Source organism: Ptychodera flava, unplaced genomic scaffold, assembly GCF_041260155.1.
Source record: "Ptychodera flava strain L36383 unplaced genomic scaffold, AS_Pfla_20210202 Scaffold_93__1_contigs__length_395732_pilon, whole genome shotgun sequence".
NCBI lineage: Eukaryota > Metazoa > Hemichordata > Enteropneusta > Ptychoderidae > Ptychodera > Ptychodera flava.
Window position 1 is genome coordinate 37,495 of NW_027248415.1, and position 17,817 is coordinate 55,311.

Below are 17,817 nucleotides of genomic sequence, written 5' to 3' on the forward strand. Positions count from 1 at the left end.
GACTTCAAATCCATTTTGGGACTTGATGTAAAAAGCCAAATTACTGCCGAAATTCAGCGTTCTTGGGCCCAAGTCGTATCCCAGCGTACCTCAGCTACTCGATCGCTTCCAAAAATGCCAGTCTTTTATTCACTTCTCGTAAATAACCGTCGATGTCGGCAACTCTCTCGCTAGCCCTGCGTACGATGCTGTGTGTTAGCTGTAGCGGCCAACACACAGCATCATACGATGAAAGTTTCCCACATTAAATTTTGGGATGAATCTTCCCACTGTGGTCAAAACAACTTCTTCTTCAAAAGCAATAACAGTTTTGGAATTTAAAAGGGTAGTAAATATCGTCATGTGATGAACATTACCAGATATTGTAATTTTTCTGAAAACGAGACTATCGGCGTATGCTAATCTCAGTGCAGTTTATGACTAAAAAGGCATCCACTTCCACCAAGTTCAGAACACAAAAAGATATATCAACTTTTGGTTAGGAATCAACAGAAAATCAGATCTAGTTGGGTAGTTGTTAAATACTGGTCAGCATATTGGTCAGTGCTTGTCCCTCGCTTAGCAACAGTCTATGTCACTGTCATTGAAGAGGTTAATTATTTTAATGAAAAGTTTACTGTTTCTAGTGAAAGTTTCAATTTACTGTGTATTTGGTATGTTTCTGAAAAAGAGCTTTCGATTTTGGTTGGCAAGTTCTATTGGATGACCTAATTCAGACTTGCCAAAATGATAATGAACATTGCATAATCAAATTTTATAGGTACGTTGCCTCACTTGTAGTCAAAATATGTTCTTTCTGTTCAATAATCATTTGGCTGATAGCTGAGAAATAGGTTTGGCTGTGCCTAGGAATGACTTCTGTTGGATTTGAATATTGCATTGTTGTGACATTTACAGTTGTGTTTTTATGTCTAAATTTCCCATCTTTGGCCAAAAATTTCTTCTTGCATCCAGTAGTTTTCAAATCTGGCATGTCAAGATTACATTATTACTGATCAAATGAAATCAATGGTATCATTGCAATCATGCAATCATACAAGAAATTTGTCCTGAACTTGATAAAGCTCATCAGGGTGAAATTAAAAGTGCAAGGTGGGTGACAGTGACACTTGTGAAATAGCATCAGGGTCAGCTTTCAAAGTAAGCATTTAGAATACTTGAATCATCACATACAGTAGAGATTCTAGAAGTGAACATATATCTTAGAACATATATCTATGTATTTTAGGGGCGCAGGCATGTGACATGGCTGATTTCAAGTTGAATTTGATGATAAACCAGTACTTGAGATTGAATTGTTTCCAAATATATTGAAGTAGCTTCTTTGCTATATACTTGCAATGTGTGATCTTCGAACAGGATTCCCAGTTTGAAGTCTGTAATAATGCTTGGTGAAGGACATTTCCCAGGGACTTACATGTTTGATGACATCCTTGACGCACCCAGCAATGAACATTTTGTTGAAGTAGAAGAACTCCAAGATGAATTGCAGTTTGACGACCCTATTAACATTCAGTTCACATCCGTGAGTACATATCCATCATTCTTAAAAGTGGCCTTCCTGTTTCGTGCTTTCATATTTGTACATACTAGTAATTGCATTAAATTTAATTAATTAATTAATCAATCATGTATATGTATATATGTAAAATGTTCCTTATTTTAAAGTGAATTTTGCTAATATCTTCAGAGTCAATATGTCAACTAGCACTGTATATAAAACAATCCATTTCTTTTTACTGCACTCATTTGTAGGCCCCATATATGCTCCTGTTACTTTATGCAAAGCAGAAGCAAACCTGTGTCTTTAACCAATTATTTTTGGATCAAAAATCTGTTCTTAAATAATAGGTGCCCTTATTTGAGGTATGACTGTTGAGGTACGTTTGACTCTATGGTAGTTTCCTACTTTTCTTTGCTTTGTAGGGCACAACAGGACAACCAAAAGGTGTTTGTCTGTCTCATCACAACATACTGAATGATGCATATTATGTTGGCAGGTCACTTGGTTATCATGCCGAAGTAAGTCAACATCTATAGGGACTTGTTTGTATTGAAGGAAGAAAGCGCCTCTGGGACAGATATTTGGACTCTCACTCTTTTACAATTCTTTTCTGATATACCACTTGTGGGGGTTCATTTTAAAGCTCTTGGTGTAAGAAAACTTTTCACCTGCTCAGTTTTTCGAAGTTCAAAATATTTATTTTTTCTCCATAGAGTTAACACAGGGATGGCAGACATTTTAAATTTTAAATATCAGTAAATCTTGGGTATTTGTTTCTCTAGTACCAAAATTTGCATGGTGACCCCCGATTTTTATTCTTGATTTTGAAAGAGAGTGGTTGAAAGACGTCTTAAGGAAAGTTTGGAAAACAAAGTCGTAATATTCATTGTTAGACATTATTGATGATATGGGCATCTAAATTTCGCCAAAGGTAAAGGGGCAAATTGTTTCTATGAATGTTAAGATGGAGTACATGTTGCAGCAATATGGTGATATAATCAAAGACAAAAGACAAAACGCACAAAGACAAAAATACTGTTAACGCACATATATACTGTTTGTTTGAATCTAACAAATATATGATTAGTCTGTATGATTATTCCCATTGTATCAAACTAAAACAAACTTTACAAACTAGAAAGAATTAAAATAAATGTAAAGTGGGGATTTCCTGAATAATACATTTACAGTTGTCATGGTTACAGAGTTTGGACAAGATCAATTATGCACAACCCACCTGCCTTGCGTGGAAATTGTAGTCTATCAAATACAGTCACTCCCAGAGTCCTTATCATGTAAGTTTCCATTTATTTTGATTGATAGGAGCACATCATCAATGTACCAGTGCCGTTATTCCACTCTTTTGGAGCAACCCTGGGCAGTATTTGTAGTATGCTGTTTGGATCTACTGTAGTGTATCCATCACCAGCCTTTGATCCTCTCGGAACATTAAAGGCAGTAACCAATGAGAGGTATAGTATGGTTCTACAGCTTTTATGATTTTGATATCAATCATATTTTAGTATCACATGGATGGATGTCTTGTACAAAGAAAAGTGCATGTGGAATTCACCCTGGTTATACTCTAATGGTGCAATGGTTATCAGTCCAGTGGTGTAAGTGTATTTCATAATGAAACTACCAGGTACTACAAATGCAATCTGTTGCATGCCTGTCTGTAGGGTGGCAGCCAGGAATTTTAAACTAGGGGACACTCTGTCCCACTACTGTTTATTTCGGGGCATTTTGCACATTTTGGGGACAACATGCATCAGTTGTTAATCAAATTTCGTATATATTTTAACAAATTAGTTTCACAAAACAAAATTCGAGCTACCAGGACTGCTTCACTATGCTTAAATTTCTAATTGTAGCAGCTAGTATCTGCGGCCAATCAAATAGCTCAGTCGGACTACAAGCAAGTTATACTATATACCAAGTGTAGCGTTTTAATAGTCTGTGCTCCAAAAGTACGAAAATATAAGCCTCAAAATAATCATGCAAAATGGAGGTAATCGTCAATATCAGATACTATTTACAGACTACACAAAACACTGTGCACAGTCAACTCATGAGTGCGCCCAAGGTGACCCGCAGTATGCAACAATGCTGGACAACAGGTTCGATTTTGGGTCATTGTCGCATTAGGGCACATCCTGGCTGCAACACTGCTGTCTGTATCAAGTATATGCATGTGTGTTTGTGCGAATGTGGCAAGATGTCTGAAATATTGTCATCTTGTAACAATATCTTTTGTTTTCTACTTTAAGTCAGATGTTTAAGGAAGGTTAAGTATCAGAAAATTCTAATCCAGTTATTGCAAAAGATGCATTGCCAGTTCAAGGGATAATTTTAAATCAACTCAGTCTGATAATTTCAGTATTATATTTTTTGAGAATACGGTAATGTTGATGTGTTTTTGTCAAAAAAATTCTGAATTCTCATAACTCATGTCATTGATAAGCACGAATCTTATTGGTGTTCTGAATCACTGTGCAATGTCTGCCAAACGGCAAACTTTGAAATGAAATGATTAAGTCATTATAATCTGATAATTTGCTTTGCTGTTTTGTAGATCAGAATTCTGTTGAAATTGATCCTACATGGGATAAAATATTCAGTATTTTAGTTGTCACACATACATGCATCAGATTTTTTTCGAATCGGGAATCTAGCATAATCATGGCTTGTATTTCCACTAACAACAAACGTTTGCCTTTTTTCCAATGTTGGCACAGACTTTTTACAATTTTCATTACAGGTGCACATCACTGTATGGTACTACAACCATGTTTATAGATGTGTTGCACCATCCTGACTTTGACAAGTATGATTTGTCAAGTCTACGTACAGGTGTCATGGGAGCTTCACCATGTCCAATAGAAATTATGAAGCAACTTATCTCAAAAATGAACATCAGAGACATCAATGTAAGTGTTGTATTAATCTATGTGACACGTCAATCATGCACCATCAATGTAAGTGTTGTATTAATCTATGTGACACGTCAAACATGCACTGAATACATTACGATGATTAAAAAAAATGTCTGACGCGTTGGAAAGGTTAGTTCATTTCTACAGACGATATTCCTATCAATGTAAGTGTTGCATAATCAATGTGACACGTCAATCCTATCAATGTAAGTGTTGCGCATTAATCTATGTGACACGTCAATCCTATCAATGTAAGTGATGCATAATCTATGTGACACGTCAATCCTATCAATGTAAGTGTTGCATTAATCTATGTGACACGTCAATCCTATCAATGTAAGTGTTGCATAATCAATGTGACACGTCAATCCTATCAATGTAAGTGTTGTATTAATCTATGTGACACGTCAAACATGCACTGAATACATTACGATGATTAAAAAAAATGTCTGACGCGTTGGAAAGGTTAGTTCATTTCTACAGACGATATTCCTATCAATGTAAGTGTTGCATAATCAATGTGACACGTCAATCCTATCAATGTAAGTGTTGCGCATTAATCTATGTGACACGTCAATCCTATCAATGTAAGTGATGCATAATCTATGTGACACGTCAATCCTATCAATGTAAGTGTTGCATTAATCTATGTGACACGTCAATCCTATCAATGTAAGTGTTGCATAATCAATGTGACACGTCAATCCTATCAATGTAAGTGTTGCGCATTAATCTATGTGACACCTCAATCCTATCAATGTAAGTGTTGCATAATCTATGTGACACGTCAATCCTATCAATGTAAGTGATGCATAATCTATGTGACACGTCAATCCTATCAATGTAAGTGTTGCATTAATCTATGTGACACGTCAATCCTATCAATGTAAGTGTTGCATAATCTATGTGACACGTCAATCCTATCAATGTAAGTGATGCATAATCTATGTGACACGTCAATCCTATCAATGTAAGTGATGCATAATCTATGTGAAACGTCAATCCTATCAATGTAAGTGTTGCATAATCTATGTGACACGTCAATCCTATCAATGTAAGTGTTGCATAATCTATGTGACACGTCAATCCTATCAATGTAAGTGTTGCATTAATCTATGTGACACGTCAATCCTATCAATGTAAGTGTTGCATAATCTATGTGACACGTCAATCCTATCAATGTAAGTGTTGCATTAATCTATGTGACACGTCAATCCTATCAATGTAAGTGATGCATAATCTATGTGACACGTCAATCCTATCAATGTAAGTGTTGCATTAATCTATGTGACACGTCAATCCTATCAATGTAAGTGATGCATAATCTATGTGACACGTCAATCCTATCAATGTAAGTGTTGCATTAATCTATGTGACACGTCAATCCTATCAATGTAAATGTTGCATTAATCTATGTGACACGTCAATCCTATCAATGTAAGTGTTGCATAATCTATGTGACACGTCAATCCTATCAATGTAAGTGTTGCATTAATCTATGTGACACGTCAATCCTATCAATGTAAGTGTTGCATAATCAATGTGACACGTCAATCCTATCAATGTAAGTGTTGCGCATTGATCTATGTGACACGTCAATCCTATCAATGTAAGTGTTGCATAATCTATGTGACACGTCAATCCTATCAATGTAAGTGTTGCATAATCTATGTGACACGTCAATCCTATCAATGTAAGTGTTGCATTAATCTATGTGACACATCAATCCTCCATCCTTCATCCTTTGAATTGCTATACTGTGTCATCTGGTCAGTACTGGGATACCACCCGTCATAATTTCTCAAAATCTGATGGCCCTGGAGAATTGAAATAAATACCAATGCTCAGGAGTGAAGTTTATAATTTTCTCTGATGTTGCAATGGAATATTTACCCTTACCCATTTTCTAAAAATGATCAATAGCCTGCATGGATATTTCTGTAAATCTTTGTTGCTGGACTTGTTGTCAAGGAAACTTAACTGGACATGACAGACTTGTAAATGCAAGCGGTTTAATAGGTAAGAAGAAATCTCTGTAGACTGCGGAAACAGAGATCTGCCATGCTATTAAGATGGAATCTCTGTTTGTTAGGATTTCATTTCATTTTTAAAGTTATTGATACTTTAATCTTGCTTTGTTATTTCATAGATTTGTTACGGAATGACAGAAACGAGTCCAGTAACGTTCCAGGCAGGTCAAGATTTACCAATTGAAATCCGAGTTTCTACAGTTGGTAGGCCCATTGACCATACAGAGGTATTGTTACCTAAGTCTTAAGGATAAGTGTTGAAAGGAATTATGAGGAATGTATTGTTTCTATAATTGATGGTCATTATCCAGTGCACATCTTGCACATCTTTTTGTATAATAATGATAAATATTTACCAATACTGTTCAACATTATATTTTAAAGTACTATCTTCAAATAATCATAACCTAAATTGGAAGATTTAGTCTTGTATAACTCAGCCAACTCAAATCCAAACCACTGGGGTAATAGATGTAAAATGGAATTTCTCTCTCCACGAAAAACCCTATGATTTTTTATATATTTTTGTAATGGAGTGACAGTTTGTCCCGAGGTGAACAATCATTGAAGTAAAAGATAGCTGCCAGTTTTTGTGACAACTCTATGAAAGGATTTTCACAAAAAAATAGAGGGGGAAACTTGATTAATTTACTCTTAGAATTCGAAATGTGAGATTTCTACTTCATGCAGGAATGCTATGTACAGTCAATTTTTTCTGCATTAAAACTTATAATGAACCTACATCTGTAATTCTTCCAACACCATGGTTTTACCCAAAAGTAAATATACTTTCAAGGGTAAAATTGGAATTCCCAACCAGAAAACGGATAAAAGAATCCGTGGCATTATTAGGCCAACCATATTTCGATGTGGAAATCAGAGAAAGACATGATAAATTATGTCTAAATTGCATTTTGTCACAGATTTCAGACCCAAGGAAATGACGTTTACAAGCTAATTTTACATTAACCGCTGCGATTTTGTGAACGAATTCGAAAATTTAAATTGCGCGAGGTGCGCGATACATTTGGCGGCCAGGCATCTTTCTAGTTTTGAAAGAGAAAAACATTTGTGTGGAATCGGCTTTAAATTGATATTTACGAGTGTTGACTGGCAATATTGCGCATGAAGTGGTTGCTCTTGAGCGACGTGTTCTGTCTTATGCGTGAAACAAAATCGAATATTGCAATTTGATACACTGCCCCTTATTTCGGATATGCGATTTTCGATATTGGTTTGAACCCGACAATGTTACATTTTAGTGATAATCCCGTCTCACTGCATGAGACTGATACATTTTAGACAAAACATCCATCCGCGCCTATACTGTCAACGGTACACTCAATAGCTGGTGTCTACATGTAAAAAGCGCGCTCCTTCCTGCCCTTGTGATACTTTCTGATAAAACTGCAAAGTTAGTGTCTATGCTGAGCCGCTGTTAACTCAGCCTGAGGCTGATCTGAAAGTCTGGCACAAGGACAGCTATGGATCTAGCACGGCTGTCAGTCGATGATAGTTACATAAAGGCACTTCTTCAAGTTGATCCCGAGAAAAGTGAAAAAAGGAAGTAAGAAAAGACATAGAGATGTAGAGAACTGCAAATTAATAACGTGTTTATCACCCCCATCAATTATTTTATTCTGAATAAGGAACGCATCTAGCCAAAAAGTAGTTACCCTGAATCTTTGTCCACTCTGGCAAATGCAACTCAATAACAGCTCTATTGGGATGGGGGAGCATGGTGACCATGTGCCGTATGTTTCGGAAGCAAAGCAGAGTAACTCGTTCATTTAATGTAAAACTTATTATGTTTGGCATGGCCGTCCAACTTGCGATGCCAGGTCAAGGTCAACATTAAAGCCGCAATTTTCAATTCCAGGTTCTCGCATTAGTGGAGTTCTCCTCCCAGTCAAACACTTGGCCAGTATGATGTTTGATTTCTATACCATTAATTACACAAACTGATCTCAACCTTTTGGCTTCTTTTGCTAATCCTCCAAACACAGTTTATACAAGGTTAGCGTTTGATTGACAGTCCGTTCAAATCGCCAATGGTCATTGATTCCCCAACACCAATGCGCGAATTTCCTAAAAATCATCTTCCAGTCGCGTTAGAATTTGAATATAACCACAGAGTTCGATCGGCAGCAGCTTCGCGCTGACTGCTTGGTAGTTTTCTGCCCTGTTGCGGCCGGAAAAAACTAAAAAGTGGCATTTTCTGGAGCGTGTGCCCGCGTGTTGCCTATTTGGTGTCCACTTACACAGTGAACGCAACCACGGCTTCGCGCCCTTTTAAAAGGAGGCCCCGCCTTTACAAATGAAACATTGACAACTGAATTAACTTCCTGTTCTACACCAAATTTCGATATTCGATTTATTCCTAGCATATTGCCAAGCGATGGTCTTTACATCTTCTCACTTGTTTCGTGCGAACATTGCATATGTGCTGGATTTCGAGCTAATACGCGTTTCGTTCTCTAATATCATTATCAAATATAAGCTGGCCGCGTAATGCACAGCGTTACATGTAAAATCCGATGTTGGAAATGCCAACTCTGAAACGACAATCACGGAAAGAAATATGACGATATTTCAGAATTCCTTCTTCGATTACGACATTCAAATTCGGTTGGCCTAAAAATGCCACGGATTAAATAGGGTTAGAGCTTCATAATTTATTGAAAACGCAATTGACATAAGGTTTAAAATCAATCCGTGGCACTTTGCGGCCAGTCCATTTTCTAATTTAGGTATTGCATTAGAAAATAGAAATTAGGCTAATAATCAATTTTTAAACGTTTCTTCACGTTGATGAAGCGCATTTTGGTCCTTTTCGAAATGAACAAGTTTTCAACGGTGGTGAAATTATGATAAATTGGTAAAAACCCTTGTGAGGATGGTACTTTGCGGCCAATCAGTATTTCATTTACAAACGTCATCGTAAATGCTAGTTATCTTAGAAACGTGCCTATTTTCATTTATGTAAGGAAACTCCGTGCAGTGCGGTGTTCACCTTTCAAAACTGCAAGTGGGAATTGGCGACTGCAACCTAATTTCCAATTTGCCATTTTCCGATTTCATATCTAAGTTTGGGTGTGGTCTATGCTAAGGAGAGGCGGAGTATGAGATGAGTTATCATGGCATCTAAATTGATACATGTTAACTGTGGAAACGCAGCTATCTGTTGGCAAGGTAGCGTGCGTCACTATGTGGGTCATACCCCGCCACGGCGGGGTTGACCTTTTTATGACCCACATAGCGACGCACGCTACGCCGCCAAGAGATAGCTGCGTTTCCACAGCTAGATACATGTCTAAGCATTCCCGTGAATATTATGATTAGGCTAATCATAATTCAGTTCACGGCCTAATTACGAATAAGCCTGTTCTTGTACGTTTTTTGGAAGTATTTCTGACAGAAATAAAAGGATTGACATGATTTAATTATTCATTTTCTCCACCGTTATAGCATTGCATCCCCATACAACTACTCCGGTGGCAAAATTAGATTGTATTCAGCCACAGGAAGTTGTCCTAATTGCTGAGCGGTAACATCAGCCGACCATCAAAAATCTAAACTTACTCTACGAAGTTCATGAAGTTGGAACATTGTCTGGTGCGAGGTCAGAGTTAGAGTCAACAATGACACGACCACCAGATCCAAACACTCAACGCTTGCTGATATGCACGCATTCTCATTAAATTACCTCGTTAAATAAAACATAATGCTCCGATGAAGACGTCGCATTGGAATTTAATTTACATGTAATATATGTACAGTGTCTCAGGGCGGTTGATTCCACAAGCTCTTGACTCAATGCAGGCGAACCGCCAGCCGTCACTGATACAATAGAATCGGTGACGGCTGGCGGTTGGCCTGCATTAGAGCTTGTGGCTGATTCGCTTATAGCTCTGCATGGCAGGGCTGTGTGTTACCCGGCGTTATATGGCCTGTAGTGGGAGGCAGTATAACGCTGGTAGCACACAGCCCTGCCATGCAGAGCTAATTCGCTTAAAACTTTCACTATTGACCATGCTCGCCACAGGCACAGCCGTAGTTGACAGCACTTTTCAACTACGTCGGCGCCTGTGATGCCCGCGGCGCGCACACCCACTGATTTACATATGTAACTTTGGTGTGGGACAGGTCTAGCCAAGGAAAGGAAAGTAGCAAAACGTTTAACCATGGAGCTAGAAACGGACTAGCTCTATGGTTTAACAAAACATTCAACACGCAGAGTATGTCACAAACTTTTGTGATTTGTTGGGTATCCCTCTGTACAAACGACATGAAATTCGCTGCACTGCTGATGACCCCCTGATGACCATACATCATGTTGCTACCTGCTATTTGGTTGGAGGGAGAAAGCACATTTGGCAGCGACCAAAAATTCAATTCAATTTAAAAACATTGACAAAGAAAAGTATAACTTTGTTGAAATATTTATTATAAGTGATATGTCAATCGTCACCTTGTCACTGTTTGGTTTAATCTGATTGGCTGTTTCGAGATGTCCATCATTAACGTCAGGGGGAATTTCAATAGACCACGCCTAAACTCAAATAGAAATTAGGATTTTGGATCGAATTTGCAGTTTGCTCTTCAACATGGCATATGGCCATTCGGACATTGATAAAGTGAAATGCGATTTGACAAACGACTTTCGGAAAGTTAAAAGGGAAATAAATAGGTATTAGTTAAACAAAATTTTGAAAAAGATAGGATTTTCAAATATCGAATGAAGCTTTCCAAGCAAAATTCTGATTGGCCGCAATGTACCATCCTCACAAGGCTTTTTACTTATTTCTCACTCTTTAACTTGAGGCAAAATCTAATATATTTAGAAAAGGGCCAAATGTGCTTCATCTGCTCGCCTAAAATATTTGAAATTTGATAATTACCCTTCATTCTATTTTTTAATTGAATACCTAAATTAGAAAATGGAGTGGCCGCAAAGTGCCACGGATTAAAATCCGTGGCATTTTTAGGCCAACCGAATTTGAATGTCGAAATCGAAGAAGGAATTCTGAAATATCGTCATTATTTCTTTCCGTGATTGTCGTTTTAGAGTTGGCATTTTCAACATCGAATTTTACATATAACGCCGTGCATTACGCGACCAGCTTATATATGATGATGATATATTAGAGAACGAAACGCGTATTGGCTCGAAATCCAGCACGTATGCAATGTTCGCACGAAACAAGTGAGAAGATGTAAAGACCATCGCTTTGCAATATGCTAGGAATAAATCAAATATCGAAATTTGGTGTAGAACAGGAAGTTAATTCGTTTGTCAATTTTTCAATTTTAAAGGCGGAGCCTCCTTTTAAAAGGGCGCGAGAATCCGTGGCACTTTGCGGCCACTCCATTTTCTAATTTAGGTATTCCATTAGAAAATAGAAATTAGGCTAATAATCAATTTTTAAACGTTTCTTCAAGTTGATCAAGCGCATTTTGGTCCTTTTCGAAATGAACAAATTCTCAACGCTGGTAAAAATATGAGAAATTGGTAAAAACCCTTGTGAGGATGGTAATTTGCGGCCAATCAGTATTTCATTTGTAAATGTCATCGTAAATGCTAGAAACGTGCCTATTTTCATTTATGTTAGGCAACTCTGTGCAGCGCGGTGTTCACCTTTCAAATCTGCAAGTGGGAATTGGCGACTGCAACCTAATTTCCAATTTGCCATTTTCCTATTTCCTATTTGAGTTTGGGCGTGGTCTATGCTAAGGAGAGGCGGAGCATGAGATGAGTTATCATGGCACTAAATTGATACATGTTAGCTGTGGAAACGCAGCCATCTGTTGGCAGGGTAGCGTGCGCCACTATGCGGGTAATACCTTTTTATGACCCGCATAGCGACACACGCTACCCCGCCAACATTGCAACAGGTAGCTGTGTTTCCACAGCTAGATACATGTCTAAGCATTCCCGTGAATATTACGATTAGGCTAATCATAATTCAGTTCACCGACTACTTACGAATCAGCCTGTTCTTGTACATTTTTTGGAAGTATTTCTGACAGAAATGAAAGGATTGACATGATTATTATTATTCATTTTCTCCACTGTTGTAGCATTGCGTGCCCATACAGCTACTCCGGTGGCAAAATTAGTTGTATTCAGCCACAGGGAGTTGTCTATCCAGAAATATCATGCCGGTCAAGTCAACATCGAGACTGTTAAGTTGTTCAACCTCAGTTCAACGTTCAACCGTTGTTTTTCGAAATTGAGTTGCCAACACACAGCTGTGATCATCTGCTGAGCGGTAACATCAGCCGACCACAAAAAAAATCTAAGCTTACTCTACGATGTTCATGAAGTTGGAACATTGTCGGGGGGGGGGGGGGGGGGGGGGGGGGAGGTCAGACTTCAAAACGATGACACGACCACCACCAGATCCAAACACTCCATGCTTGCTGATATGCACGCATTCTCATATTACCTCGTTAAATAAAACATAATTCTCCGACGAAGACGTCGCATTACAATTTAATTTACATGTAATATATGTACAGTGTCTTAGAGCGGTTGATTCCACAGGCTCTTGATTCAATGCAAGCGAACCGCCAGCCTTCACTGATACAATAGCATCGGTGACGGCTGGCGGTTGGCCTGCATTAGAGCCTGTGGCTGATTCGCTTACACCTCTACATGGCAGGGCTGTGTGTTACCGGCGTTATACGGCCGCCGCGGCCTGTCGTGGGAGGCCGTATAACGCCGGGAACACACAGCCCTGCCACGCAGAGCTAATTCGCTTATTACTTTCACCATGCTTGCCACTGCAGTGGTTGACAGCACTTTTCAACTACGTCGGCGCCTGTAATGCTCGCGGCGCGCACAGCCACTGAGGTGTGTAATTTTGGTGTGGGACAGGTCTAGCCAAGGGAAGGAAAGTAGCAAAACATTTAACCATGGAGCTAGAAGCGGAAAAGCTCCATGGTTTAACAAAACATTCAACGCGCAGAGTATGTCACAAACTTTTGTGATTTGTTGGGTATCCCTCTGTACAAACGCCGTGAAATTCGCTGCACTGCTGATGACCATTCATAATGTTGCTACCTACTATTTGGTTGGAGGGAGAAAGCACATTTGACAGTGACCGAAAATTCAATTCAATTAAAAAAACATTGACAAAGGAAAGTATAACTTTGTTGAAATATTTAAGTGATATGTCAATCGTCACCTTGTCACTGTTTGGTTCAATCTGATTGGCTGTTTCGAGATGTCCATCATTTACGTCAGGGGGAATTCTAATAGACCACGCCTGAACTCAAATAGAAATTAGGATTTTGGATCGAATTTGCAGTTTGCTTTTCAACATGATATATGGCCATTCGGACATTGATAAAATGAAATGCGATTTGCAAACGACTTTTGGAAAGTTAAAAGGAAAATAAATAGGTATTAGTTAAACAGAATTTTGAAAAAAAAAGGATTTTCAAATATCAAATGAAGCTTTCCCAGCAAAATTCTGATTGGCCGCAATGTACCATCCTCACAAGGCTTTTTACTTATTTCTCACTCTTTAACTTTAGGCAAAATCTGATATAATTAAAAAAGGGCCAAATGCGCTTCATCTGCTCGCCTAAAATAATTGAAATTTGATAATTACCCTTCATTCTATTTTTTAATTGAATACCTAAATTAGAAAATGAAGTGGCCGCAAAGTGCCACGGATTAAAAGGGCGCGAGGCCGTGATTGCCTTCACTGTGTAAGTGGACACCAAATAGGCAACACGCGGGCACACGTTCCAGAAAATGCAACTTGTTAGGTTTTTGTCGGCCGCAACAGGGCAGACAACTACCAGGCGGTCAGCGCGAAGCTGCTGCCGATCGAACTATGTGGTTATGTTCAAATTCTAACGCGACTGGAAGACGGTTTTTTAGGAAATTTGAGCACTGATGTTGGGGAATCAATGACCGTTGGCGATTTGAACCAACCATTAATCAAACGCTAACCTTGTTTAAACTCTGTTTGCAGGATTAGCAAAAGGAGCCAAAAGGTTGAGATCAGCTTGTGTAATTAATGTTATAGAAATAAAACAAGTGTTTGACTGGGGGAGAACTCCACTAATGCGAGAACCTGGGATTGAAAATTGCAGCTTTTCGGTTGAGCTTGACCTGGCGTCACAAGTCGGACGGCCATGCCAAACATAATAAGTTTTACATTAATTGAACGTTTAAGTCAGGCATATTTAATTACAAACGAGTTACTCTGCTTTGTTTCCGAAACAGACTGCACATGGTCACCATGCTCCCCCCTCATCCCAATAGAGCTGTTATGGAGTTTCGTGTGACAGAGTGGACAAAGTTTAAGGGTAACTTACTTTTCGGCCAGATGCATTCCTTATTGAGAATAAAATAATTAATTGATGGGGGTTGATAAACACGTAATTGATTTGCAGTTCTCTACAGCTCGATGTCTTTTCATACTTTCTTTTTTTTTTCACTTTTCCCGGGATTAAGAAGTGCCTTATGTAACTATCATCGACTGACAGCCGTTCTAGATCCATAGCTGTCCTTGTGCCAGACTTTCAGATCAGCCTCAGGTTGAGTAAACAGCGGCTTAGCATAGACACTAACTTTGCAGTTTTATCAGAAAGTATCACAAGGGCAGGAATGTAGACATCGGCTATTGAGGAAACCGTCGACAGTATAGGCGCGGATTGATGTTTTGTCTAAAATGTATCAGTCTCAGTGAGACGGGATTAAAATGTATCATTGTCGGGTCCAAACCAATATCAAAAATCGCATATCGGAAATAAGGGGCAGTATATCAAATTGCAATATTCGATTTTCTTTCACGCATAAGACAGAACACGTCCCATAAGAGCAACTACTTCATGCCCAATATTGCTATTCAACACTCGTAAATACCAGTTTAAAGCCCATTCCACACAAATGTTTTTCTCTTTCCAAACTAGAAAAATGCCTGGCCGCAAAATGTATCGCGCACCTCGCGCAATTTAAATTTTCGAATTCGTTCGCAAAATCGCAGCAGTTTATGTAAAATTAGCTTATAAACGTCAGTTTTTGGGTCTGAAATCTGTGACAAAATGCAATTTAGACACGATTTATCATATCTTTCTCTGATTTCCACATCGAAATATGGTTGGCCTAATAATGCCACGGATTGTTTAATTTCCTCGTGTACATTTCATATGTATCAATATCCAATAAAGAAGAACACAATTTGAAGGGATCAGAATTAACCTGTTAACCTCAATTCTCTATAAACAGACCCATGCACCATTGACAACAATGGATTTTGGAGAAACTGTGGTTGAGAAAGGGTTAAACCAAATTTCATGCGTACAGCATTCTTGCACACTTGTTGTGTGAATTGTGTCTGCATAATATAAAAAGAGTTATTTGTATCATAGATTGCCAGTATCGTCTTTGCAGCCAAATACCTCATACATTTATTACATTTATCAATGTGGCATAATTGAGATTTTTCACCTAGCTCTTCTAATAATCATTATTGCAAACATCAAAATGGAGTTAATCAGCTCTCAATAGCCTTGTTAAGTCTGCTGCATCATAATCAAATTGATTTATAAAAGGCAGATATACAAAAATAGTTGTACATTGTTTACTGCATAGTTTCTTATTTTGAACATGTCACTGACGGGCCAGCATATGAGTGACTGTGTGTGAGTTCCTTTCGTGCAGACTGATATAAATACATGTTGTTTCAGGCAAAAATAATTGATTCAGAGAGTGGTCAAGTTGTTGCCATTGAAACCCCAGGAGAACTGTGTACCAGAGGGTTTACAACAATGTTAGGATACTGGGAAGATGAGGAGAAGACAAAAGAAGTAATCGGGCAAGATAAATGGCTTCACACTGGGTAAGTGGAGATAGACTACCAAAAAACCATGCTTTATTTCAATTACATGAGTATGTGATATGAGATCTCAGTTGGTCTTTGGAATATAAAGTCAAAGGAATTTGAAAGCTGCTTGGAGAAGGAAAGTGAAGGCAATACATGTATGTGAAACTGCTTTTATAGAAATGTGATACAGCGTAGTAATCATCGGTTTTCATACAGAAGAGCCAGACAAAAAAGACATACGGTACTATTGCCACTATAACTCTGTCTTCTACCACTGGCACAGTATTGTGTATCAAAGTTAGATTTAAGTGGACCATTATCACTTGAAATGCTTCGGAAGCATGCTGTAGAAGCAGAAGTAAACTAAATGCAGGACCTTGTGTTATGTCTTTTTATGCTATATACAACCTTGAAGTTTCATAGCATGCTCATAATTTTAGAGAAAAACATAGGTCATCCATCAGTGCATAAAGCTTTGATATGTAGCCTCATTGCAGACAGTAATTAAACATGCAAATGAGGTAATTGTCACTAGTTCACATTTTCAAACTTTCAGCATGACTATAAACCTAAGAGTGACTAATGTGCCTTTGAAGTCGAATCAAACTCAGTGCATTCAGCCATTATGGCCTATATGGAAAATAAATTTAAACTATTGACTCTCCTGTTTCGTTTACTTTGAAGTAATATTGTGGTGTACTACATCACTTTGGAATGGCAGTACTAGTTGACACACTAACACCAAACATGGCCAAAATCAGTAATGTCATTGATATAATTATTCAGAATATTATTGAAACAGTTGCCGAGTCCAATTCATTTGCTGGGATATCTATTGGCAATTTACATAACAAATTTGTACGAGGCTACAGATGTGTCATACACATTAAAACTGTAAAATCAAAGGAGATTGAATTTATCAAGTGTAACTCTGCCAGGCTGCTACTTCAATGTTTTACAAACTTTGATGAGCTCATTGAAGTAGGGGCAGTTACACTCAAAAAATTCTTGATCAGATTCAAATGCACAATGTAAGGCAACTGGTCACATAACGCACATACTGTACTGATGTGACAGTTTTACCAATGATTTGACCAAAGATTTGACCAAACCCTAACATGCATTTAGGGCTTTTGGTCCCTATTTTATTACATGTCTCGAGGTGAATGCAAATCAGTGCATTGATTTGAATAGGAACATCCGGGATGTTTAATGTAGATAATTTGCCCTCTTGTCGTCGGGCACATTGTCCCCTGCTCTCGGGCACCTAAACCCATGTATTCTGAGGCAACAATACACTGTATATAATATTAACTGGGGTTAGACTTCCTTCTTTTCTTCTCCTTCAGTAACTTTTTTGTGAAGCTGGATCTCCAAAACCTTTGCGCACAGCCTTTTTGAAAGTGCACCTTGCCCATTAAATTATGGCTGGTCATGTGACCTGGCTACCATTTTACATTCAAATTTTCTACCTAGTTTGCGTAAACTTTGACCAATCAAAA

General features: G+C 38.2%; 1 protein-coding gene across 1 annotated transcript; it reads left to right on the forward strand.

The window, feature by feature from the left end:
* The first annotated feature begins 1,028 nt into the window (after positions 1–1,028).
* On the forward strand, positions 1,029–17,042 carry LOC139129115 (medium-chain acyl-CoA ligase ACSF2, mitochondrial-like). The gene is made up of 8 exons (XM_070694767.1): positions 1,029–1,092; positions 1,360–1,525; positions 1,927–2,022; positions 2,828–2,976; positions 4,266–4,434; positions 6,590–6,697; positions 16,179–16,330; positions 17,000–17,042. The coding sequence occupies exons 2-8, from the start codon at positions 1,385–1,387 to the stop codon at positions 17,040–17,042; spliced, it is 858 nt and encodes a 285-aa protein (XP_070550868.1). The 5' UTR covers positions 1,029–1,092; positions 1,360–1,384.
* Positions 17,043–17,817: the final 775 nt, after the last annotated feature.

Coding starts and splice junctions, on each gene's coding strand:
- LOC139129115 (XM_070694767.1), top strand. CDS start 1,385: ATGCTTGGTGAAGGACATTTCCCAGGGACTTACATGTTTGATGACATC. Junction 4,435..6,589: donor TGAACATCAGAGACATCAAT/GTAAGTGTTGTA, acceptor GTTATTTCATAG/ATTTGTTACGGAATGACAGA. Junction 6,698..16,178: donor GGCCCATTGACCATACAGAG/GTATTGTTACCT, acceptor ATGTTGTTTCAG/GCAAAAATAATTGATTCAGA.